This window comes from Aedes albopictus, chromosome 2 (genome assembly GCF_035046485.1).
Source record: "Aedes albopictus strain Foshan chromosome 2, AalbF5, whole genome shotgun sequence".
In the NCBI taxonomy this organism is placed as follows: domain Eukaryota; kingdom Metazoa; phylum Arthropoda; class Insecta; order Diptera; family Culicidae; genus Aedes; species Aedes albopictus.
The window spans coordinates 485,927,410-485,952,923 of NC_085137.1; the positions used below are offsets into that span (position 1 = coordinate 485,927,410).

A 25,514-nucleotide genomic window follows, 5' to 3' on the forward strand; every position below is an offset into this window, starting at 1 on the left:
AAATATCGCTTATACAACAAAAAAAAACTTTTTGTTGTTTTGCTTAACGTTCACGTTATTTGAAGTCATAGGTGCAGTTTAAAATGTATGCCAATCAGATACTTATTTTTGGGTCTCATTAAGAGGCAGTAGGGTAATTCGACAATAACCAATTATTGACGAACGGTTACTTACTTACTTTCAGTCCTGGGCACCTACGGTGGTGCAGAGGGCCGAATTGAAAGATTTCCATCCTGGGCGATTGTCAGCCATCGCCTTGACCTGTGGCCAGGTTAAATTTCTGTCGACTTGCTTGATTTCGTTATTGAGGCTGCGCCGCCATGAGCCTCTTGGTTTTCCTCTGCTGTGATGTCCTGCTGGGTTCCAGTCTAACGCTTGTTTGCAGATTTCGTTTCCGCCCCTGCGTAGAGTGTGGCCGACCCACCTCCACTTTCGCTCCCGAATTTTGTCCCTATCGGCTTTTGATGACATCGACGATAGAGCTACACATTGGAGATCCAATTGTGAGGCCACCATGCACGAATTATATACCGCAGGCATGTATTAATGAAGACCTGCAGCCGTTGAGTGTTCTCCACTGATACACACCAGGTTTCACTGGCGTATAACAGCACAGATTTCACGTTCGAGTTGAAAATTCGGATTGTGGTGCGTCGACTAATCTGGTTGTTTTCCATACATTTTTTAAACTCGCAAAAGCGTGACGAACGGTTGGCACGGGAATTTTTGTTTTCATTTGTTTTTCCGTGCATTATTTCACGTTTGTAGAAAAATAGCCAGTGACCTTCTAGTTCCACAAATTTCTTACACTTTCTCATTAAATTGAAGTTCCTTAAATTCCATTTCCAAAGAGAAATTAAAACATTGTAACGGAAGTCTGGAACACAAATGTTGAACACTGTATTATGCTAGTGCTTCCTAATGTTGACTGATTCTCGCTAATTGTTGAACAGCGTATACTGGGAGTTGATTTTTTTTTGTACCTGTCACAAATATGTCAGATTTCATTTTTAAGTTTCCTATGGTGTTCGGAAGGGTTTCTAAGGAGTTTCTGGGGATCCCAGGGAGCTTCTGTTGGGGATTTCAGGTATGTATCACAGGCCTACAGGGAAATTCAGGAGGCGTTGGATTGAGAGGACCTCCCTACAAGCCCTTGAAACCCCTACTGTCGGTTTACGCATAATTGTCCCATGGAGATAGCGATTTCCATACAACATGGTACAACCGCAGCCTAGAACATCCATGGACGCTCCTGAAACCTCCCGGAACCTCCTTGAACTGCCTGTAATGCTTCTGTAATCTCCTGAAACTCCCCTGCACCTCCCTCCCTGACACACTCCTGGAACACTTCTAAAAGCACTTAAAACTCTTTGAGATTCTCTGGAACATTCTTGAAACGCCTTAAAACCTCCAGAATATCCTTTAAACGCTCTGAAATCCTCCGGAACCAGTGTTTACATTAATCTTATTTATTTGAACAGTTGCCAACGAATTTTCTAATTGTTGCTTGTAATTATGTTCAAAATGGTTTCAACCAACCAGAGCACTTTTCAAATGAGAAAGCGATTCCTAGTAATTTGAATGAATTGCCTCAAATGACTAACTGGACATAAGACAAGGGGAAACCCTGAAAAATTCCAGACTAAAAAATCAAAGTTGGGTCAAATTTTATCGGATGTTGGGCCACTGTTTAACCCAAATCAGATCTATGTTGGGTTTGGTGGCCAAAGCAAGTAAAGGTCAGTGATTGGTTTATGTCATGAATGACGAACAAGGCTTTAAATCTGTGACACCACAATTTATATTTGCTAACTGATGCTTAACTGAATTATATGATCCGCTCATCAGTCGTCGGAGAGCCTTGGGGTAGCTGTCAATTAAATAATTAATATTTCGATCGTAAATAGAAAAAATGAGTGGTTGCCTACCTCAATTTCAGCTTAAAATGTCGGTTGATATTGAAACTTCACAACACTACCTGGAACGCTTGTGTAACCTCTTGAAAACAACTGGAACGCTTCTGAAATACACACGAACACCCCTGAAACCTCCTAAAATCTCTAGGAACGCCCCTGAAATCCTCTGTAACACTCTTGAACCCTCCGCAACCCCATTAAACTCTTATAAAAGCCCAGGAACGCTTCTGAAATCCCTTGAAACACACTTGAAATGACAACTACTTAAGTTCATTTACAAAACGAATTTCAGAAACTGTTCAACATTTGGGTAGTGTTCAACAATTGGCGAATTATACCACTATGATTTTTTTTTAGAATTTGATTTTTTTTATTTTGGTTTTCGGCTTCTTGGTTCCTAAGAAGGACATAAACCGTCTATTATACTTCCTTTCCTCCCTTCCATACTTCACTCCTCACCACATACCATAAATTGTACAAACAACACCAATAAACGTATCTCTCCATCTGAAGTTGATTCGAATTAGATTTGTCATATTTCTGCCAACAATAGACCGCGCCACACAAACCAACCGACTGACGATCCACCACCGTACCGGAGGGCTTTTCCCTCCGGGAGGTCTTCGACAATTGTTTTACGCTTTTTGTTTTCTCTTGTTCCGGTGCCATTCAGCCAATTTCAAACATATCACCCCCGCCCCGGGCGGGGTGGGTGGCAAGCGCAACATAAGGGTGTTCTGTGCGGGTAGCCACAGACGACGACACATAAACAGGTTCAGTCGGTTCCATGTTGAATTGTTGATTTAGGAGAACGGAGGGAACGGAGAAGTGATGATGGGAACGTTTCTGAGAGTCAAACACCAAGTCAAACCGAACCGGAAAGCAATAAAAAATGTGTGAAAACAAGAGGGTGTTCATGTTTCATATTATAGACGAATTCATCATTTTAAAGTATTTTATCTATCTTGAAAAGACATCAATATCAATCCGAGTTACTAATCCAATAAATATGTTTGCTATACTGACGGCCGTTATGTGCAAAATTGTCCCATGTTATATGGGATTTCCATATAACATGGGACAATCGGGCGTAGAACGGCAGTATATAAGATGTAAATTTACCATTTTGAAGAAAATATGAGCTTTAAAATTGTTATTCAGCTACTTATGTTTTCTAGGAAAGGCTCTGGTACATCTGCTCTCACGTTTCCAATGGTTCCTGTGGCAAAGAAAAAACTTTTATCCGAAGAGGCTATAATACTTGAAGTTTTATATACACATACACCTCACACCTCCACTTACTGTGGATACTACAAGCAACACTCTGCGTCTCAAAAATGGCCCACAGGCTGCTAGGCTGCTAGCCTTAATCAAGAGTGGTTTCGTATCGGCTCAATTTTCTTTTCCGTTTACGTTCCAATTATTTGTGAAGAAGAACCCACAGCCAAGCCAACCGGTTGTTGTTTCAAACTTGCTCTTTCACATCGAGAACCTCGTTCTCCCCCTACAGATCTTACTCAACGCTCAAACCTGGATGACTTTTAACCAAAAAAAAAAAGTTTTCCATTTTCGAACCAAACAACAATCGATGCTTACCCGTCCGTCCACCCCCCTCGCGGTTTCCGGCAAAGATACTGAAGCAAGGACTTTTCTCTTTCTGTTTTGCTTTCTTTCCCATCCGCTGCCCACGGACGACACACCACCTGCCTGCAGGAATCGATGCTGGGCGCACCTGGCATCCAAGGGCTGCGGAGTGCATCGCCCGGGTCCAAGGGCGAACCGGGTGACAAGGGCGACGTTGGCCTACCGGGCCCCAAGGGCGAACACGGCAGCAAAGGGGAACGGGGCGATCCGGGCCTCATCGGTGCCAAGGGAGAAAGGGTACGCTCCTCTGGGGATGATATGCGGGGGGGACACGGAGGAGGGCGATTTTCGCTGCGGTTTCTCCCGACTCTAGGATGTTGTGGGGTGTGGGTGTCGACCGTTTGGTATAATGGCGTTAGATATATATTTTTTAAAAAGGTATTTAAAATCCTGAAAGTCGGATTTATTTTTTAATTATTTTTATAAGAATCAAACCATTTCTTTTTTACAAAAAAAAATCGATAATTCATCGAAATATCATTTTAACATACCAAGCAAATTCATGAATATGTGGATTGCTTTAGATCCGAATCCAGAAATTCTTTCAGTGATTCCTTCTTGCATTGCTCCAGTGATTCTTCAAGAAATTCCTCCCAGAAATCTTTCGAGAATTCCTCCAGCGATTTCTATAGGGATTCCTCAACATGTATTTCAGGAATTCGTCCAGGTATTTCTCCAAAAAAAATCCTCCTGGAATTAGTGAAGAATTTCCTCAAGGAATTCTTCTGGTGATTTCTCCAGGAATACCTCCAGTGGTTCCTCCAGGCATTCCTCTAGGTAATTCTCTAGGGATTGCTCTAGGAATTCCTCCAGGAATACTTTCAGGCATTCTTCCAGATATTCTTCCAGGCATTCCTCCAGGAATTCTCTCCAGGAATTCCTCTAGGCTTTCCTTAAGCTTACATCCATAAATTCCTTCAGGGACTTCTCCATGAATTCCTGCAGAGTTTTCTGCAGGGATTACTTCAGGAATCACTCTAGAGTTTCCTCAAGTAATTCCTTAAGAGATTACTCCAGGATTTCCTACAGGCAAGCTCCAGGAATTCCTCCCGGAATTCCTCTATGCATTTCTGCAAAGGTTTCTACAGGCATTCGTCTAGGGAACCCTCAAGGGATTGCTCTAGGAATTTCTCTAGGAATACCTCCAGGAATTCCTCCAGGAATACCTCCAGACATTCCTTCAAACATTCTTCCAGGTATTCTGCCAGGAGTTCCTCCAGAAATTCCTCCGAGAATTCCTACAGTGATTTTCATAGGGGTTCCTCCAGATTCTTCTAGGCATAGCGCCAAGATTTCATTTGGAAATTCCTCCAGGGACCCCTCCAGGAATTCCTTCGAGAATTCTTTCAGGAATTAGCCCAATAATTCATCCACGAATGTCTCAAGGAATTCCTTCAGAAATTCCGCTAGGGATTGGTCCAGGAAAAGGAATGCCTCCAGAACTTTCTACAGTAATTACTCCACGAAATCCTCCAGGAATTCCCTCACAAATGCCCTCAGGAATTCCACCCGGAATTTATCCAGGTAATCTTCCAGGAATCTGGGATTTTTTCCTAGGAATTCCTCTAGGAATTCCCCCTAGGCATAGTTTTAAAAATTCCTCCAGGAATTGTTTCAGTGGTCTCCAATAGCTTGTTTTTAATGAAAAAAAACTTCCATCCTGATATATAATTTAATGATTGCATTCGTCGTGTGAGAAAAAAAGACAGTTTCTTATATTGTCTTAAGTGATTGCTCGTGGGATTTTTTTTACGAAATTGTGTACAGTCATATAAATATAACAAATGTTGCTTGTGTCTTTTTTCAAAATGTTGTGCTTCCCTTATTCGAAGATATAATCACTTTTTTCGTACTAGAGAATTTTTAATCCTCCTTAGTGATTATATACAAAGTAACTTGTAGAGGAAATAAGCAACCTTTGTGAGTTTTCCAAGGTTTTTTGCGCTCTCACTGGTGCAACAAAAAAAAACTCAGAAATAAGGGGAGATAATTGGGACTTCTTCCGATCCCTATTAATAAAAAAGATATTTCCAGGAGTCTTTCAGAAATTCGTCACGGGGTATATTCAGAAATTTATTCAAGGATTTCCCCACTACGGGCTCTTTATCAAAGTCTGATTCGGAAATTTTCTCCAAAGATTTCTTTAATTTCTCATATTTTCAGAAATTCCTCCAGAAATTCCTTCAGAGATTCCTCCTTGAATTGCTCCAGTGATTCTTCAAGAAATTTCTCCCAGAAATCTTTTAGGAATTCCTCCTGTGATTAACCTCTACGGGTATTTCAGGAATTCGTCCAGGTATTTCTCCAAAAAAAAACCTCCGGGAATTTATGAAGGGATTCCTCAAGGAATTCTTCTGGTGGTTCTTCCAGTGGTTCCTTCAGGAAATCCTCTAGGGATTGCTCTAGGAATTCCTCCAGGAATACCTTTAGGCATTCTCTCCAGGATTTCCTGCAGAGGTTTCTCCAGGAAACACTCTAGAGATTCCTCAAGTAATTCCTTAAGAGATTACTCCAGGATTTCCTACAGGCATTCCTCTATGCATTCCTGCAAAGGTTTTTTCAGGCATTCCTCTAGCAAAACTTCAAGGGATTGCTCTAGGGGTTTCTCTAGAGATTCCTCCAGGAATACCTCCAGGCATTCCTTCAAATATTCCTCCAGGCATTACGCCAGGAGTTCCTCCAGAAATTCCTCCAAGAATTCCTCCAGAAATTCCTCCGAGAATTCCCACAGTGATTTCCATAGGGGTTCCTCCAGATATTCTTCTAGGCATACTGCCAAGTTGCTATTGAAATACGACTGTATGGTTGAATCTCTCGATTAACGGCTACGCAGTCTTGGGATTTAAAAAACGAGTTGTTTTATTCACCCAACGTTTCGACACGGGGATAGTGTCTTCCTCAGGAGGGAATCGTTAATCGAGAGATACTGCCAAGTTTTCATCCAGGCATTCCTCCAGGGACTTGTCCAGGAATTTCTTCGTGAATTCTTCAGAAATAAACCCAAGAATTCCTACAGAGGTATCTCCAGGGATTCCTTCAGGAATCACTCCAAAGATTCCTCCAGTAATTTCTCTAGAGATTTCTCCAGGAATAGCTTAAGAGATTACTCCAGGGTTTCTTACAGGCATGTCTCGAGGAATTCTACCCGGAATACCTCTAGGCATTTCTCTAGGAGTTCCTCCAAGCATTGCTCATGCGAATCCTCAAGGGATTACTCTAGGGTTTCCTCTAGGAATTCCACCAGACATTTTTTCAGGCAATGCTCCAGGAGTTTCTCCAGGAATTCCCACAGTGGTTTCCATAGGAATTCCTTCTGATATTCCTCTACATATTTCTCTAGGCATTCCTCCATGCATTCCCCCAGACATTCCTCAAAGATTTCATTTAGAAATTCCTCCGCGGTCTTCTGCAGGAATTCCTTCGAGAATTCTGTCAGGAATTAGCACAGTAATTCATCAGCGAATGTCTCTAGGAGTTCCTTCAGGAATTCCTTTGGGGATTGGTCCAGGACAAGGAATTTCTCCAGCACTATTTAAAAAAAAACACTTTTTTCGTACTAGAGAATTTCTAATCATCCTTCGTGATTATATACAAAGTAACTTGTAGAGGAAATATTTAAGTAACCTTTGTGAATTTTCCAAGTTTTTTGCGCCCTCACAGGCGAAACAAAAACTTCGAATAAGGGGGGGGGGATAATTCGGACTTCTTCCTATCCTTACAAATCAAAAAAATATTTCGAGGAGTCTTTCAGTAATTCGTCACTGGGTATATTCAGAAATTTATTCAAGGATTTTACCACTACAGACTCCTTATTAAAGTTTCATTCGGAAATTTTCTCCAAAGATTTCTTTAATTTCTCATATTTTCAGAAATTCCTCCAGCGATTTATCTGAAATTTTTCCAGGAAATTATTAAGAAATAGATTTCTCTGAGAAATCCTTGCAATCCTGAGAAATCCTTGAATTCCTGTGAAATCCTATGAGAATTCTTCCATTGATTCCGTTGGAAGATTCTTGGTTTCCTATGGAATTTTCTCCAAAGTTTTCTAGAAATTTGAATATGGATTTGTTTTTGTAAAAACTTTTAATGATCCATAGACAATCCGATCCTCCAGGTATTCCTTTCGGAAAATCTCACATGCATCACTTCAGAAGCTCCTCTAGAGTTTCCTTAGAAAATTTCGTTAGAGGATCGTCCAGAAATTTCACTGAAGATTTTTTTTTAAATGCTTCCACGCGTTTTCTAAAAAAATCTCCTTAGATTTTCACCGGAACACTCGTAATTCTCGTAATTCTTTAAAGAAATCATTCACGAATCCCTTCGGAAATACATTCAGCGATTCTTCAAGAAAATCAAGGAACTTTCAAGAAATTTCTCTAAGGGTTTCGTTGGAAAATCTTTAACAAACTCTTTCAGAAATTCTCACAAAGATTGCATCAGAAATTCTTCCAAGGATTCGTTTAGAAACTTCCTTCGAAAATTCCTTAAGAGATTGCATCATAAATTCAAGTTCAAGGAAAACTTCTATAGATTTCTTCCAAAATCAATTCATAGATTCCTTCAGAACTCTCGAAACTCGGTCTTAAAATCTTCCAGAGAACTCTTGCTTGTTTTTGTTGGTTTATTTCTTTAGGTTCCTTCTAAAATTCTATCAGGGATTATAAATTATACTGGAGATTCGGTTGAAAAAACCATCGGAAATTTCTCTAAGGATTCCTCGAGAGATTTCTACTGAGATTTCTCAAAAAATTATTTTAAAAATTATTTAATCTTCATTGGTTTCTTCAGGAAATTTTACAGATATTCCTTCAGGAATTTCAACACAGATTTTTTCTGATTTTTTTCTGGGATTACTAAGGAATTAATCCAACAAAATCCTACAGAAATTCCTCCAGAGATTCATACATTATTACTTTCGGTGTTTCAGACATAAATTCCTTCAGAGATTCGAGTTAAAAATCTCGTTAATAAAGACAAAAAAAAATGCTGCAGGAGCTCAAATGGAAATTCCTTCAAGGTTTCCTCCAGATATTTGTCTATGTATAACCCCAGAACTTATTCGGCTTTTCCTCTAAGGATAACTCCAAGAATTTCTCCACTGATTCTTCAAGAATTTTATTCAAACATATTCTATAGGAATTTCTACAGAAATTCCTTTGGAAAACTGTCACGAGTTTTTTCCTTGAATCTTTGCAGATGCTTATCTATGAGTTTCGCCAGATATTCAACTTGTTTTTCAGAAATTCGTCCATAGATTTCTCCAATTCGTCTGCGGGAAGTTTCTCCAGAATTTTATTAAGAGATTCCAAGTTCAAAAGTTTCCCGGGGATTTCATCGGACAACACTCCAGGATATTCATTCAAAGGTTCTTCCAATGATTTCTACATGGATTTTTCTGAAAATCTCTATGCTCCCGAAAATTCTTGCTATCAAATGTGAAGTTTCGATGAATTACACTCTTACATTCATGGAATGATAGATTCAAGCTGACACTTCAGAGGAGAGTCCGCATTCCTGATCACGACTCCTATGGGTTTCTTTCAGAAATTCCTGCCAGGGTTGTCTCTGAAATTCCTTAGAGGAGATATGTTCATCTCGAGAGACTTCTTCAGAATTTCAGAGATTTCTTCCTAAATTTCAGCGAGTGATTTTTTCTAAACTTCTACCAAGAAAATTTTAGAAATTTTTCTAAAAATTTATTAACAAAACCTAGTGGGATTACTTCTACAGCTCAATCCAAAGTTTCTCCAAGAATTCTTTGAGAAATTCCTTCAGTTATTCATAGCTTTTTTTTGGAAACTGCTCTTGCGGTTCTATCAGAATAATCTTCTGAAAACCCTGCAGAATTTATGTTCAGATATTTCACCAGGAATGTTCAGAAGTTTTTCGAGAATTCTCACATAATTTCCAAAGATTTTCTTTACGGAATCCATGGAATAATTTCCAACATATCTCTTAAGGATTGTCTCATGAAATCCCTTGTAAAAACTCCTGGGGATACTCCTGGAGGCTCCTAGAAGAAATTCTTGAGACTTTTTTTTAAGAATCGGTGGATAAAAACCTGAAGCAATTTGTAGAGCAGATTTCATAAATACCTAGGATTAAACCTAGGAGAATACCTGAAAAACACCTCAAAATACAGGGGTATTATTATTTGAAAAAAAAATCATCAAAGATTTATGGTGGAACTCTGCAAGAAATTCCAAGAAAAAATGCTCGAGAAACCTTTGGAGGGGGTCATGGAAAAATCAGTAGAGTAAATTCTTAAGGGGTTTTGAAAAAATGTCTGCAGAAATCACAGAAAATGGTATTAGTAAAATTCTTGAAGAAATCTATCAATAAATTTCTGAGGGATCTCTGGAGGATTTTATAAAGAATTGGAAAAACTCTTGGAGATACTCCTGAAGGAATTTGTTATACAAATACTGAAGGGCTTTGTACACAGAAATCCCTAAACTACTTCCTGGAGAGATTTTCAAACCCTGCAGAAACGAAAGAATATAAAAAGTAAATGTTTGAAGGAATCTTTTGAAAGTTACCTGTAGCAACTGAAGAACGTTCTGTAAGTATTCTTAGGAAAAAATATTTCTTCTTCTAAGAAAAAATAAAATTGGAGTAATTTTGGCAGGAATTGTTGAGAGATCTGAAACAATCCCCGAAGGAAGCTCTGAATTAATCCAAAGCAATGCCAGGAGGAATACCTTAAGGAACTATTGGAGAAGCTTCCAAACAATCTCTTGAGATTCAGCTGAAGAAATTTCCAAATAAACGCCCAAAAAATCGGTAAATGAGTGAAGTAATGCCTAAAGGAACTTGGGATCCAATTCAAGCCATTTCATTGCATTTTTTAAGAAGCATTTGGAGGAATTTCTGTACAAACCCCTAGAGAAATACCTAGAAGAATTTCTTGAGAAATGTCGAAGAAATCCTTTAGAAAAACTCATGGAAAAATCCTGTCAATGTTTCTGTTCGTAGAAGAACATGAAAAAATACAAGCATGTACTTATGCAGCAACCCTATAGAATCCCAGGAGGAGTTCTGGAAGAAATTTCTGAGGAAACCTGTGGCCAGTTTCAATTCAGTTGAGCTTTTTTTTTTTTTTGAGAAACTCCTGAACAAGTGCCATGAAAAATTACTGCAAGTGCTCCTGAAATATTTATTTTTTGAAAGAAATTTTCAAATAGACATTGGGGGATTTTTTATTACCGTACGGATTTGGGCCGAAGGGTCTCATATTTTCATGAAACTTTTTCCACAGGCAGGGCTCATGTGAACAAATGTTCACAACAAATGAACAAAAAATTGAGAAAAATTCAGGGTCGCCTATTTTCCCGGAAAACTCAGATGGATTTTTTTTGTTTTCCCCTGACACAACCTTCTTTGAAAAATCATAACTCAAGAACGAAGCATCGTAGAAACAAAGTTTTGTAATGAAAACGAAAGCAACTTTTCTCAGGAATCCAAAAAGAAATATGAAGTGAAGAAAGTTTTTCTCAAAAATTTTCACCGTTGAGAAAATTCATTAAGAAAAGCCGGAACTCGCGGAAATTTTTCAAAAAAATAATTTTGAAAAGGTAATTTAATAAGCATTGATCGCTGAAATTTTAGGAATGCACTTTATATTGCGTTTCTGAATTATGACCAAATTGGCCAATATAATATAGGCTAACTTGGAAAAAAGTACATTTCAAAAATTTAAGCGATCAAAGTATATGAAACCACCTTCAAAAATTTTTTTTTTTAATTTTCCGCGTATTCGGGCACAGCTTTTCTTGATGAATTTTCTCAACGGTGGAGAATTTTAAGGAAAACTTTTTCAACATCATATTACTTCATATTTTTTTTATTTCTGAGAAAATTTTCTTTCATTTTCTTAAAAAGAACTTTGTTTATACGATGTTTCGTTCTTGAGTTATGACTTTTCAAAGAAAAGGCTCATATGGCACATTTGGACATTTTTCAAAAAAAATGGTCATAACACAGAAACGAAAAAAAGTGCATTCCAAAAATTTCAGCACCTTCTCAAAAATATTTTTTTAAATTTTCTACGAGTTCTGGCATAGTTTTTTCCGGCTTTTCTTCATGAATTTTCTCAAAGGTGGAAAATTATGTGGAAAACTTTCTTCAGTTCATATTTTTTTGGATTCAAAATTCAAAAAGATTCAAAAATTTGTCTTCATATTCTAAAAAAAACTTCGTTTCTACAATGCTTCGTTATTGAATTATAATTTTTCAAAGTAAGTAGTGTCAGGGGAAAACAAAAAAAAAATCCACCTGTGTTTTCCCGCACCCTGAATTTTTTCTTTACTTTTTTATTCATATATCCATGAGCCCTGCCTGTGGAAAAAGTTTCATGAAAATCTGAGATCCTTCGGCCCAAATTGTACGATAAAGAACATCCCCATTATGAAAAGATACTAAAATGAATCTAGAATCCTGCGAAAACCTTTTTTCTGTAAACATATCAGATTTTTTTTTATCTGTATTAACGAGATTTTTAGCCCTAGGCTAGTTCATCTCGGGACCCACGCTTTACTTCCCTTCCGAAGGAAGAACTCACTATTTTGTGAGTTTGTCGGGAGTGGGATTCGATCCCAGGTCCTCGGCGTGATAGAAATCAGATTATTTTTGATGAATCCTCAAGCAATCCCCCAAGCAATTTCTCGCGGTGTCCCTGGAAGAAATCCTCGAGAATTCTATAAAGAATGTGCATTTCGCGATAATTACAGAAAGTGCATTGAAGCGTTTTCTCGGAATAATTCTTAATTAGGTGCAATAATGAACTTGTTTCCGTGGGGGCGTATTAGATTGTGGCGCTGCAATTGTAACTTTGAGTATCCAGCTCTGATTTTACCGAGATAGCACTGTCCCTTATCCTACCGTACATTTTGCTAATATGTCTAACGATCAATATACCAAACGCGCCCACACCCCCGTCTGGAGTCTGTAGAAAACCGCCGCCGTTGTTAGTCTAGTGCCTTTCGTTCGTGTGTTTATTTTTTATTGTGGCTAGTCGGACGAAGAGAATTCACAGTATCGGTGTCGTCGGGGCGTTGACGCTGCATTTAGGTATTCCGTGGACCCCGACCGCTCGACCTGCACCGACAAAAAGCACATCGTTGCATACCGACCGAAAAACGGCTGTGAACTCGGCTCAGAACTCCATCCATCCAGTATAGTAGTGTGATCGTGGCACCGCAAAACCACAAGTCCCAACCGTGTCGTTCAGTCGGCGGTCCTCACCAGAGTGCCACAAACAGTGAGCCTCAAAGCGGTGCGGTGTCATTAGCGCAGGGAAAACAGGTTGAAAGGATCCCAACCTCCGCGGCGGCGCTGAGCTGCCAAGAAAAACTTTGAACCGTACAAAACCGGAAGAAGTGCAACTCCGCACCACTTGGTCGCTGTGAATTCTCCCGCGTTCATCCGTTCGTTCGTCCGACGAGCTAAATTTAATCTTTTCTCACTTAGTGATATACCTCACCTAGATAGCACAGCCCTCCACTACTGCCCCACATAAATGTTGTTTTGATTTTCCTTGGACCTCGTTGTTCCAGTTCACGTCCACCCACCATCCACCCACGATGCGTTCCCGTAGTATTCTAGTGTTGCTTGATTTTATTTGCTTGCTTCCTCTCCTTGTCTGGAACGACCCTCACCTCGTTTTGAGTTTGCCTTGAATCCCATTTCGCCGGGCCGGGGAATAAAAGAAACAAAGTTTGCTCTTCTCATATCGCTTGAGTGGTCTCCTCTCGTCCTAAAAAGTTTACATTTAAAAAGCGATTCCGAGCAACTTTTCTCCTCTTTTTCTGCTCCAGTGGAGCAGCATCTTGGGAAAATTGTTTTGTGGATTTACAGTATTGTTCCGATTTTATCACGCCCCTTTTCAAAAATGCTTTTAAATATTCCACAAAATCTACACGTATTTTCAATATTTCTAACGTTGCAAAGCGAGCTTTCAACATTCATCATGAAGAAGAGGGGAAACACTTGCTCTCAAATGTTACAGTAGATTAATGAAAAATGAATAACTGACGCGCGGAGGGCGTGATAAAATCGGAACATTACTGTATTTCATTGTTTCTTTGTTTAACCTTTCCTTGCCTAACTTTTTTCTTTTCTCTTCTGCTGCTGCATGTTGCATCCCATTTCTGCTTGGAAATCAATTTTAACTTTGTTTAAACAAGTAAACTAACGGCGAACGTTGCAACGTTCTTTCAGGGGCACACGTCGATTGGAGCACCGGGACCGAAAGGATCGGTTGGTCCTCCGGGAGTTCCGGGCATTCCCGGTCAGACCGGTTCAACCGGAACGAAAGGAGACAAAGGGAACGTCGGTGATGTGGGTCCAGCGGGGCCACCGGGTCCACCAGGGATGGTGGTGTATGCGGATGCGAAAAATTCCAGCCGAACGGATTGTCACTGCCAACCGGGGCCGCCGGGTCCAGCGGGACCACGGGGGCCGAGTGGATTCGACGGAGCGCCGGGACTGCCAGGTGTGTATGAGTACAATAGCAATGTTTTTTTAGTTCATAGTAAAGTTTATCAATTCAATGAAATACGCAGCATACTAGTGCAACACATATAATAAAGTGATAAGCTCTATTAACTACTATCAACGATCAACATGTTTTTATACTTTGAATGAGTCTAATCAGTTTAATACAGGTACAAAATTGATTTCACTGATTCAGGTATTTGCTTGGAGGGTTCGAAAAGATCATGTTTCCATACATCTTTCAGCAGGTCCGCGTGGTTTGTGAACGATCCCTTATTAGGATTGTTACAGGAATTCATGCTGAGGCTTATGCGGTAGCTTCCCTTCTATGATTTTTACCGGGAGTAACTACCGTGATTGTTTCAGTCAATTCTCAAAAAAATTCTCCAAAGATTTCTTGCTTTTATAAGAGATTCCACAATAAATTCTTTAAGGGATTACATTCAGGAAACCCTTCAGGAATTCGTGGTGGAATTTCTCCATAAAATCTTGCTGCCATTCCTCCAGGAGTTTCAGCTGGTGTTTTTTTTTTCAGGAAATTTTCCGATAATTTTTATAAGAGTCCCTTAGATTTGTCCCTAAGATTTTTGTTTAAATCATTCCTGCTGTGGTACTTCCAGAATGTGTTCTTGGGATTCCTTTAAAAGTTATGCAGGACTTTTCCCAGAAATTTCTGAAGCGATATGTCAAATAATGCCTCTTAGAATTACTCCTTGGAATATATCAAAAAATTATTTTAGAATTTTCTCTTAAGACTCCATCAGGAATTCATGTTGGAATTCATCCAGCAATTTTACCGGAAATTCATTCAAGTCTCCGGGAATCTGTCCAGGGATTAAAAATAAATAAATTCATGAATGCCTTCAGTTCTTTTTCCAGAAATTATTCCATCATTTTGTGCAGGAACTCTTCAGGATATTTCTCCAGAGTTCCTCTATAGATTTCCCTATAGGGCTTCTTTTATGGATTTCGAGGAAGTCCCCTTGAGATTCTACAAGGATTTCCTGAATGCATATTATATGAACATCTCTTCGAAATGCTTATGGAAATTCTCTTGTGTTTTTTTTTTCGGAACTCCTGCAGAGATTATTCTAAAATTACTTACTGTGAGTTTTCCTGGAATTCATGCCAGAATTTTTCAGGAATTCCTCCGTAGGTTTCCCCATGAATTTCATCTGGAATCTTTCCCTATTAGGATTCTTCGGAGATTTCAATAGGAATTCTTCCAACGATAAATCTAGGAATTACTTCAAGATTTTCTTCCAGGAATCCAGAGATTGCAATAGTCTTCAGAAAGGCATCTATACGGAAAATCCTCTAGAGGTTTCTACAGGAATCACTAACGTGATTCCTTTTGGAACCTCTGTAGGATTTCGTCCTGTAATTTCTCGAGGAATTCTTTAGGGAGATTCCTCCAGAAATTTCACGTGGAATTTCACCAAGGATTGCTCCATTGATTGAGATTTTATAGAGATTCTATAGAGCTTTTCCTAAGGTTTTTTTTTTCAGGGATTTTTCAATGAATTTCTACTGGGATTCTTTTAGGAATTGGTTTTAACTGTTCACGCTATGTCTGAACTTAACCAGCAGATTATAAGAATTTGATGTACATTGGATTATTTTCCACATAACATCAGTATTCAAGCTATATGATCATTTTCAGAATGTATAAAATATTCTGTCGGTGAAAATGTTTCCGAACAACAGATTAATGGGTCAGCATTAAATTTTTTATGCAAATTTGTATGAAAGCTGCTAAAATTATGAAAAACCCCCTAAAACATCCACGAGCTCACCTGGAACTCTCCTGAAACCCCCCAGGGACACCCTCTGAATCGCTCTTGAGGCTCCCTGAAGCGCATAGAGACCCCTTGAAATCACCCACAAACCCTCTGAGACCTTCAGGTACCCATTGGAACCCCTTGGAAAACCGTGAAATGCCCCTCAGACCCCCTAAACCTCCAGATAACCACTGCACTGGAACGTCCTCGAGCCCATATGAAACGCCTTTGAGACTCTCTGTAACTCCTCTTGAACTCCCTGAGACCACTTGAAGCATCCTTGAGATTCACAGGTACCTGGTAAACCCATGGGACCCCTTAGAACGCCCCTGAGACCTACGGAACGTCCTCAATACCCACTGAAACAGGTAGTAGGGCATGAACCAAACCCTCCCCCTCCTGAAACCCCCAGGAGCGTCTTTAAAGACCTCCTGATACCCCCTGGGGCTCACAGAAACGCCCCAGAGATCTCCTGAAACTCCATGAAACCCCCTGAAGTGGCCCTGAGACCCACAAGAACCCATTGAAAAGCCTCTGAGACCGCCTAAAACGATGACCCTGTGACTAGGGTGGGACTAATTTCAATTTCGGCTAGTAGATCACTTTCCACATGGGAAATCATATATCGGAGAGATTTTTTGAAATTTGCCCCACCCCCGGCCTGTGACCCTCCGAAACTCTCCTGGATATTCCATCACATCACTATTCCTCCTTCTCTCCTTCATTTTCCCTTTAAAATACCTTAATTTAGAAATCTATGGTGGAATTCCAGAGTGAATCCTGGACTTAATTTGTGGATGTGGTCTGGAGAAGGGATACTAGTTGTGAAGACATGTTGACATTTGAACTTCTGTAAAAACATTTATTTTCATAAAGATATTTCAAATTACGTGAAGATTTTTGAGGACATTTCAAACCTGAAAATAATATGTATGTGGTTAGTCAAATTGATAATTCTTGGAACAATTTCTGATCGAATGCGCAAACGTCTTTGTTAATAAACACTTTACAAATTCCTTACTTTTCAGTCTTAATAGGGTTGATATATTTGAAAATTAATATCCAAAATAATGTAAAATAATGTATAATATGATGATCACCATTTCTCGGGAATTTTAAAATATATGCTGAAGTTTTGGATTGATTTTGCAACGAATTCTTACATAATTGCAATGAAAATTTAAAAAAAAGATATTATTAGGATTTAGGTGAGATTATTTACTAAAATTCTGAAATATCCTATTTTTTCCATCAGCTATTTCAAAAATAAAACAAATTTTTCGGGAAATAGCCAAACCACGATGCCCATATAGCCACAGTTGTAAAGGCTTGGGTATTCAGCATAACCATTCTGAGGGTGACGGGTTCGATTCCAGATCAGTCCAGTAACTTTTCGTAAATAAAATTTTCTTGACTTCCTTGAGCATAGAGTATCTTCTTGCCTGTCACACGATATACACATACAAGGTGATGATTCGCAAAGGAGGCTCTCAGTTAATAACTGTGAAACTGACAAACAGGTTTCGTCCCAGTTGGGACGTTACACCAGGAATAAGAAGAAGAACCAAAACATTTCAGAAATGCTGATTATCTTTTAACACAATTCAAGTCTTCCAATATATGTTTCTTAATTTCAGCGTACATACTGAAAGGCGTTCTTCTACGATTTTTTTTTTTGAGTTTTCCTTTAGGAGCTCATCTCAGTAAATATCCAAAAAATCAAAAAGGATCTTTTTCAATCTTTTAACGAAGTTTTTTTTGAAAACTCCTACCGGAAATTCGTAAGTATTTCCTTCAAGATTGCTTCAGAAGTTTTATTCACAATTTCCCGCAGATTCATTCGAAGATTTTTCAAAGAAAGCTAGCTAAGATTACTCCTGTGAAATTTCATCAAAGAACTTCTTCGAGAACACTTTCAGGCATTCCTGATAAGTTTCCTAGATTTTTATTTAAATTTCGAAGTGAGTTCTCCCATTAACATCTATTGTATTTTTGTTTAGAAACTCTTTCAAGATTATTTTGGATTTTCATTTTAAAGATCCTCCGAAAATATTTTATAAAAATCCTCAAATGTTTTAACGATTTTTTAAGGCCCAGAAGATTTACCTAAATTTTTTTATACGATAATTCAACCAAATTTTTTATACTTTTATACTTTTTTTACTTAGAGGATTTCTCGGAGAATTTCTACAATGTTTCATCCAAGATTTTTCAAAGAATTCATGCTAAGATTGCTTTTGCGAGATTTTACCATGAAATTTCTTCGAGAACACTTTCAGGCTTTACGGAATGAATGACCCATAAAAGGTTAAAATCCCTGGTAATAAACAAACAAACAACAACTTTCAGGCTTTTCTCATAAAATAACTCGACTATTTGACTAATTCTTGAGAAAAAATCCTCAATTCTGAAAAAAATGTAAAGAAGATGTCAACTGCAATTCACCTATTTTTTATGCATTCCATCGACTTTTTCTCCAGAAATTTCCCCACCGTTTCATCCAGAAGCTTCGTTAGAAAATGTAGCAGAAATTTTCAGATTATATTGAAAAACTTCTTCGAGGATTTTCTCATAAAATTCTTTCAGACGTTCCTCAAAAGATTTCTCCAGAAATTCTTCAAAGGGCTTCTTTAGAAATTCCACCGAGGGATCTTCCAAAAAATACTCCAGAAAGTTCACAGAATATTTAGAAACACTACACACCAGCTTGAGCAGACTCTGGTACAGACTGAATATAACATAAACTAGATAACGGACAACATATACGGCACCTAGTATACCTGGGGAGTGGTCTACTCCGTGGCTTACAATACGTCTGACCGCCTGACGCTGCTAACCGCGTGGCCACGAAGCCCACAAATGATTCACCTAAAACGTCTCAGAGGATGCATTCAAGGCTTCAGAAACTTTTTTTAATATTTCTATAAAAAATATTTCAAAAAGCCTTCGTCTTTCAGAAATTTGCCTCCACCTTTCAGGATTTGCTTATTTCTTTTTAAACAAAGGATTCCGTTCTTAAGCCTCTAGAAATTACTCTAAGAAATCTTCCATGCCTCCAAAAATTCTGTAGAAGTTCATCAGAGGACAAAATTATATGAATTTCGTCGAGAATTCAACCGTGGATTCTGATAAAACATACTTTAAAATTTTCAAATTGCAAATCTTAAGAAGTTGCTGATAATTTCTCCCCAGACAAAGTCGAGCAGCAGAATGGTGAACACGTAGTCTTTTTTGTGTGGACGGAAATACTTAAATGCGCATTAAAAGATACAAAAGTGTTTGCAAATTTCAACGCTTCGCAGCCATATTGTAAATCGAAGCTAACATCAGTAATCAGTACTTCGAGCAGTTTGCTTTGTATCAGTGTCAGTCTGGATTCTATCTCTAATACCAACATGTCGCAGGAATCACTCGTGTCAAAGCAGCTTCGTAGTAATTCATCTAGCAGTAAAAACAAATCGGACTCGGACATTAGTGTCACAGATCTTGCTAAACTTATGAAGTCCGAATTCGCCAGCTATCAAAAAACAACAAGTGAAGAACTCTAGAGAATGAGTCAGTTTGCTTCGAGTCAAAAAAGCTCTGATAATAAATTCGAAAGAATGAGCGAGCCACTCTTCGCTCAAATCAAAAACCTCAAATCGGATATTTCTGCCGACATGAAGCTTTTGCGAGTGGAAAACAACTCGACGATACATAATCTAACGAAGTCTATCGAGGAGGCGAATACTGATGCCTTGTTTGCTGTTGATCAGAACACTCTTATGAATGACCTGATTGATAGTGGTGTACCATTTACAACTGAAGAAGATCTGCACCAATATTTCAGCGTGTGGTGTCGTTTTTCGGAATACTCAGAGGATGTCATACCGTTACTCGACATAAGAAGGCTTTCAAAAGAAGCTCCGAAGGCTCCTCTCATTATTTCTGCGAGAATTCCTACAGAATTATTCCTCCAGTTTTTTTTTTCGAAAGCTTTCCAAGAAGCTTTCCGTAATTTCTTCAAGGAATCCACTACAAATTTGTCCTATTACTCCACTAGAAAGTCTACGGTGATTAATCGAGAAATTCCTCCATAGATCCATTCCGAAATGATATTCTAATATTCTTTCGGGAATTTCTAAGAGCATGCCTTCATTAATTTGCGTGATGTTCAATTTTCAAGAGTTCCTCAGATCCTTATATAGGAATTCCTCAGAGGATTCTTCCAGAAATGCCTCCACCATTTCTGCTGATAATTTCATTGAGGATATAATTCTTCGCAAATAATCCCGATGATTCCTCTAGAAATTTATTTCAATCATGATTTGAATATTACTCTGTGGATTTCTTCAGCAAGTTTTCCAGTGTTTATTGAACTTACAAACATACCATTACACACTTCTCCGAGATTTTTTTTTTGATGATATTTCTGGAAATCCGCTTCAAGAACCACTGCCTGATGCCGTCAATGTTTATTTTTAAAGATTTATCTTAAAATCTATTCTGATGCAGACTTGGGGAAATCAAAGAATTCATGTAGCGTTTCTTTATTAAATCAAGGTGGTGTTTAACGGAAAAAAATGGAATAACGGTTCCTTAGGAAAAGCTATATCCTGGAAAAATTCGAAGAGATTCGTGCAGTTTACATACACATTTTTCATTTAGACAAAATTTGAAAAAAAGACAATATGGAGAATGTCAGAGGAATTGAATAGATGCATATTTGAAGTAATTTTTGCATGAACGTTGATTTTTTTTGTGAGAAACCGTTTATTCTAAGGAATTTAAGTTCCTGGTTGAATTTCCTAAGAAGAAACGCTATTCTTCCAATGTATTTTGAATGGTTGATTGTTTCGGAATACCTTGTTCAGAATATTTTTTGTACTTATAATATAACACGTTTTTGTCGAAGACGAAGATTTTGAAGATTGTTTTGGCTTAGTTACTAAAATTTTTTCTTCTATTTTGAGAATGTTTAAACTGTTGAAAGATTTTATTTAGATCCTGAGAGTATGAGAAATTGCAATATCTCTGAATGTTTCACGGGAAGATTTTCAAGATTTATGAGAGAAATCCTCAAGGGAATTTCTAATTGGCTATCTAAATTTATTAATAACCCTAAGATTGACGTTCCTCAGAATGGCTAATAAAAGGCGAATAAGATTATCAAATGAAAAAAAGTAATTCCGAAAGAATCTTTCTTGAAACTGTATGCAATATTGCGGGAAAAATGTGGTTGAACAACATTTCTTTTTAGAAACTTTTTAGAAAAATTACTTAGAAATTCAGGAGAGTGTAAATCTCAATCTGAGATTTTTTGGCGGAAATCTTAAGGTTACTTATGTCAAAATGAAAGCTTTTATCAAATTACATTTAATGCTTTATTTCACCTAAATTTACCAACTATGCTACATTTTCGAAAATCATGTGCAGGAAGGAGGGACGATGAATTGGCTAAGTTGCCCGGGATAATCAAATGCTTCTAATCTAGTTTAGTCTAGTATAGTCTAATCTAGTCTAGTCTAGTCTAGTCTAGTCTAGACTACACATACACAGCTGTCCTTGAAATATCCCTGGAATATTATAGAATCGACTACTACTGCAATATTCCCTGTCACTACTCACTATTAAAATTTGCAGTGCATCAGAGATGCAGCACAAGCATTAAAGTGACCATTGAGCAGCGTTACTGATTCCACATTTAATGTTATGAGTGGATGGGGACATCTCGTACCAACCACCCAGTTTTAAATAAAGCAAAATACGTAAAAATCAGCAAGAGAACCGCAAACAGCATTTTAGTTGGAATTCAATTGGATACAAATTCACCATACATGGGTCAATTTTGTGTTAATTCGTAGAACTAAAGCCCATTTATTTCAACCAGTATCTACGTAACAAGCCCCCAACGATAAATTAATACAATGTCGTTATTTTCTGAATTCCAGGAGAAACCGGTCTTCCAGGACACCCAGGTCTACCGGGTGACAAAGGCGAGAGGGGCAGTCCCGGTCCCAAAGGAGAGAAAGGACCCGAATTCATCATCAACGAAAACGCCGCATTCAACTCTTCTCGGGTAAGAGAGCTTGTGACCACAAAAACTATCACTAATATCCCCTCATCGAATTCTAAATATCGTTTGCTGTTTCATATACGCACCACCCGAGAATCCAATCCCCCCGGCTCCTATCTCAACCTAGTTCAACCAACAATCACACATCCGTTCCCAAACTGTAAATCCCCTGTAATCCCATAAACTAAAATTAATTGCCATCTTTTGTGCGGGTTTCCGTTCTGTTTTTCTCCCCCCACTGCTCCGCGTCTCCACCATGGCATCCAACAGTCCAACAAAGGCGAAAAGGGCGAACGGGGGCCCCGCGGAAGACGTGGCAAGCCGGGTCCCATCGGGCCACCGGGCAGACCGGCCGGTCCGAGCGACATGGGCACCAACTCGTGGTCGGTAAGTAGCTCATCGGACTGCGTCCAGTCAGTGTTCAGTGTCCAGTGTGTCCAGCTTCCATGGTCCTGGGCACCGGCGAAGTCGTCGTCGTTGTCGTTGTAGTGACAGGATTGCTACAACAAGATAATTAATTTTCCTGTGTCAGACGTCAGGAATGTTGATCCACGGTGACGGTGGTGCTGCTGCTGCTGTTGGTGTTCCTCTAGCTGAAGCTGGAGCTTTGCCATAAAAGAGCAAACAGAAGAAGCGTGTCATGTTCATGTGGGGTACACATACAGAGACATTTATCTACAGTGGCACTCATAAGTCGTTTGAAAAATAGTGATTTGAAGTATTGTTTCAGTTTCCAGAGTTCAGAAAAAAAGGATTCAGCTTATTTATATGAGTGTCTGCCCAAACACACCAGTAGAAGAGATGGCAACACTGCTCAAGTGTTAGAGTTAAAAATAATTATATCTTACATGAGCAATTAAAAAAAACAATTTCCACCTTTAATCATAGAAACGCCACACAGGATCCCGGGTAGAGCTTAATGGCAAAAGAATGGCAAATTTTACCCAGGCCCGGATTTAAGGGGGGGCAAAGGGGGCAAGTGCCCCGGGCCCCCCGATGAAGGGGCCCCCCCAAGAATCCGAAATACGATTTATATTTTTCAACGAAACTATATGAAATTCTCGTGAATGAGCGTTCATATTTTACACAAAGCCCCTATAGCCACAGCTGTTAAAGTGTGGATATTCAGCGTGACCATACTAAGGGTGACGCGTTCAATTCCCGGTCATTCCAAGAACTTTTCGTAAAGGAAAATCCTTGACTTCCTTAGGAAAAGAGTGTATTCGTGTCTGCCACACGGTATGCACATACGAAATGGTCATTGACAAAGGAAACTCTTTGTTAATAACAGTTCCACAGTTACTGTGGAAGTGCTCATAAAACACTAAGGTAAGAAGCAGTGTCCCAGTGAGGACGTCACACTAACAAAAGAACTTATAATAGGGTTCCTAAAGGTATCTAAACTATGTTTGGCCATTTATCTGGATTTTCTCTTAAGAATAATTCGAAATCAAAAGTTTCATAATTTTTGGAGCAGTATTTGAAAATATGCGATTTTCTTTAAAAACCCTTGAAAGTTCTCATCGAGTGGAAACACTTTTCCGTGACTTCAAGTTGCTACAAAAAGTGTCTCTAAGCCGAGTGCAAGAAAGATTAAGCTTTTGAGTAATTGTACATCAATATAAATTTCAATAGTTTCACAAATTTACCTATTATTTCACAATGATTATACAATTAAACATACGTTTGTTGATTATGATTATATTTTGGAAACAAATGTCTTACACTTATTTGCATCAGTTCGCTGCTATCATGAAAAAGAGAAGATGATGAATTCTGGAGATGTTTGGGAGTTAAGGCTAGTTTTGAAAACCGAGTGTCCTGGAAACTGTAACTTTCCATAGATTTATGTTTGGTTTTACTGAAGATATTAAGATTTATTGCTACAGTTGCTCCCAAGAGACTAATCTTTATACTTATGACACACATGTGATACAAGAATCACTGTACAATTGCGCTTGACATGAGTGCCATACTGAAAATTCTCTCAGTTCAAGTCAGTCTTGCTAAAATTTTCTTGACACTGCGTACCGTTGTACAGGAATCACACTCGTATCACATGTCTGTCCGGGGTTTTATATAATCTGAATTTTGAAATACTCGTCGATCCCGTGCAATCTCAAATAAAGTTGCTGCATGTTTTAGTAGATTTTTAACTGAACGCTAAGTTCTTAACCCGAGCAAGTGATATCACTTTGATAATAAACTGTGTTATCGGTGTTATCATTTTGTTATTTTTGTTATCATCTTTTTCAATTGATGACAACCAGATGATAACAAATTTAGTTATCGATAATTTTGGTCTATAGCGATAACTTAAAAATACTAAATGATAACAAAATATGTTTTCTGTTTCCAAACGCACATATCAAAGCTTTCCTAAACCAAGATTCTGATGAAGCTTGATTCTAAAAATAGATTCCGATTTCCCCCTTCAATGCGACTGTAGTACGAAAGCGTAGCCTTCTATTACTCTCACCTTCAATGAGTCCCGTTGGTATAGGGGCTATCGGCTGCGATCGACAATCACTCGATCAGGGTTCGAGACCCGCCTGGGCGCAATAGTTGAAAACATTGGTTGTAAATTATAAGAAACTTTTTTCAATAGGTGGTGATGTCGGTAAAGTAGATTTTTACTATTTTGGTCGGTAAAATAGCACTGAATAATAACTAATTGATAACAAAACCAGTTATCAGTCAGCTGTATTTTTTCGTGTTGATAACTAAATATAATGTTGTGCAAAATATCGTATAACACAATTAGTTATCAACTTGAACTCATTGTTAACATAACTTCTTATCATTTTGGTATTCGAGAAGTAAATCTGACTTATCATTTTTGTTATGTTGGCTCTTAATTCAACCTAAATGATAACAAACTCAATTATCAAACGAATGATAACCAGGTAACAGAACTTGTTATCATTTTGTTATCCGCCTTTGCTCGGGAAACTTGTATAAATGTTTTCAATTCGAATGAAAGTTTAAAATATATGTACTATCTGAACGAGATGTCATTTACGCTAGCATTTTGACATTTGAGTCAAATATCAAATTAAATGTTCGAATAATTTTCTATTTGTCGGAGTTTTGGAAAAGCACAAAAATCAGAAGCTTTCAATATTAGGTCTAAAATAATACATAAGATTAGGAAAAAAACGTAATTGTATGGTTAATTTTTTTCGAAATTTTGATTCTGGGGGCCCACTTTTTAGGGTTTGCCCCGGGCCCCCCGAGGCCTAAATCCGGCACTGATTTTACCATTAAAACAGAATGTTTGAATGGCAAAATCTGTTATTTGTTTGTTTGAAATAAGAGTTAAAATAACAAAAATAATAACAAAATTTTGGTAGCAGAGAAACTTAAAAATAACTTATTTTGCCATTGTAATAACAAAGTAATGGTAAAGCATGCGGATAAAATTGAAGAACAAAATAAGTTATTATTGAGATATTGATAACAAAATAAGAACCAAATTAACTGTTATCGGTGAATAACAAAATATGACATTCTTGAGTTATTGATAACATAATAAGAACAAATTTAGCTGTTTATGTGGCGATCAAAATAATGGTAGGTGTAGTTCTTCAAATTGAATTTTAAATAATGGTTGATTCAGTTATT

General features: G+C 38.2%; 1 protein-coding gene across 13 annotated transcripts in view; it reads left to right on the plus strand.

Moving 5' to 3' along the window:
* Nucleotides 1-25,514, plus strand: part of LOC109424340 (collagen alpha-1(XVIII) chain) — a 1,002,865-nt gene that overhangs the window by 829,461 nt on the left and 147,890 nt on the right. For 11 of the 13 annotated variants that reach the window (XM_062854154.1, XM_062854161.1, XM_062854156.1 and 8 more), the window contains 4 exons: nucleotides 3,630-3,797; nucleotides 13,779-14,052; nucleotides 21,766-21,893; nucleotides 22,161-22,277. In XM_062854154.1, coding sequence (XP_062710138.1) covers nucleotides 3,630-3,797; nucleotides 13,779-14,052; nucleotides 21,766-21,893; nucleotides 22,161-22,277 — 687 coding nt within the window. The remainder of the gene's footprint in view (nucleotides 1-3,629; nucleotides 3,798-13,778; nucleotides 14,053-21,765; nucleotides 21,894-22,160; nucleotides 22,278-25,514) is intronic. The other 2 variants (XM_062854163.1, XM_062854164.1) reach the window with 1 other exon arrangement.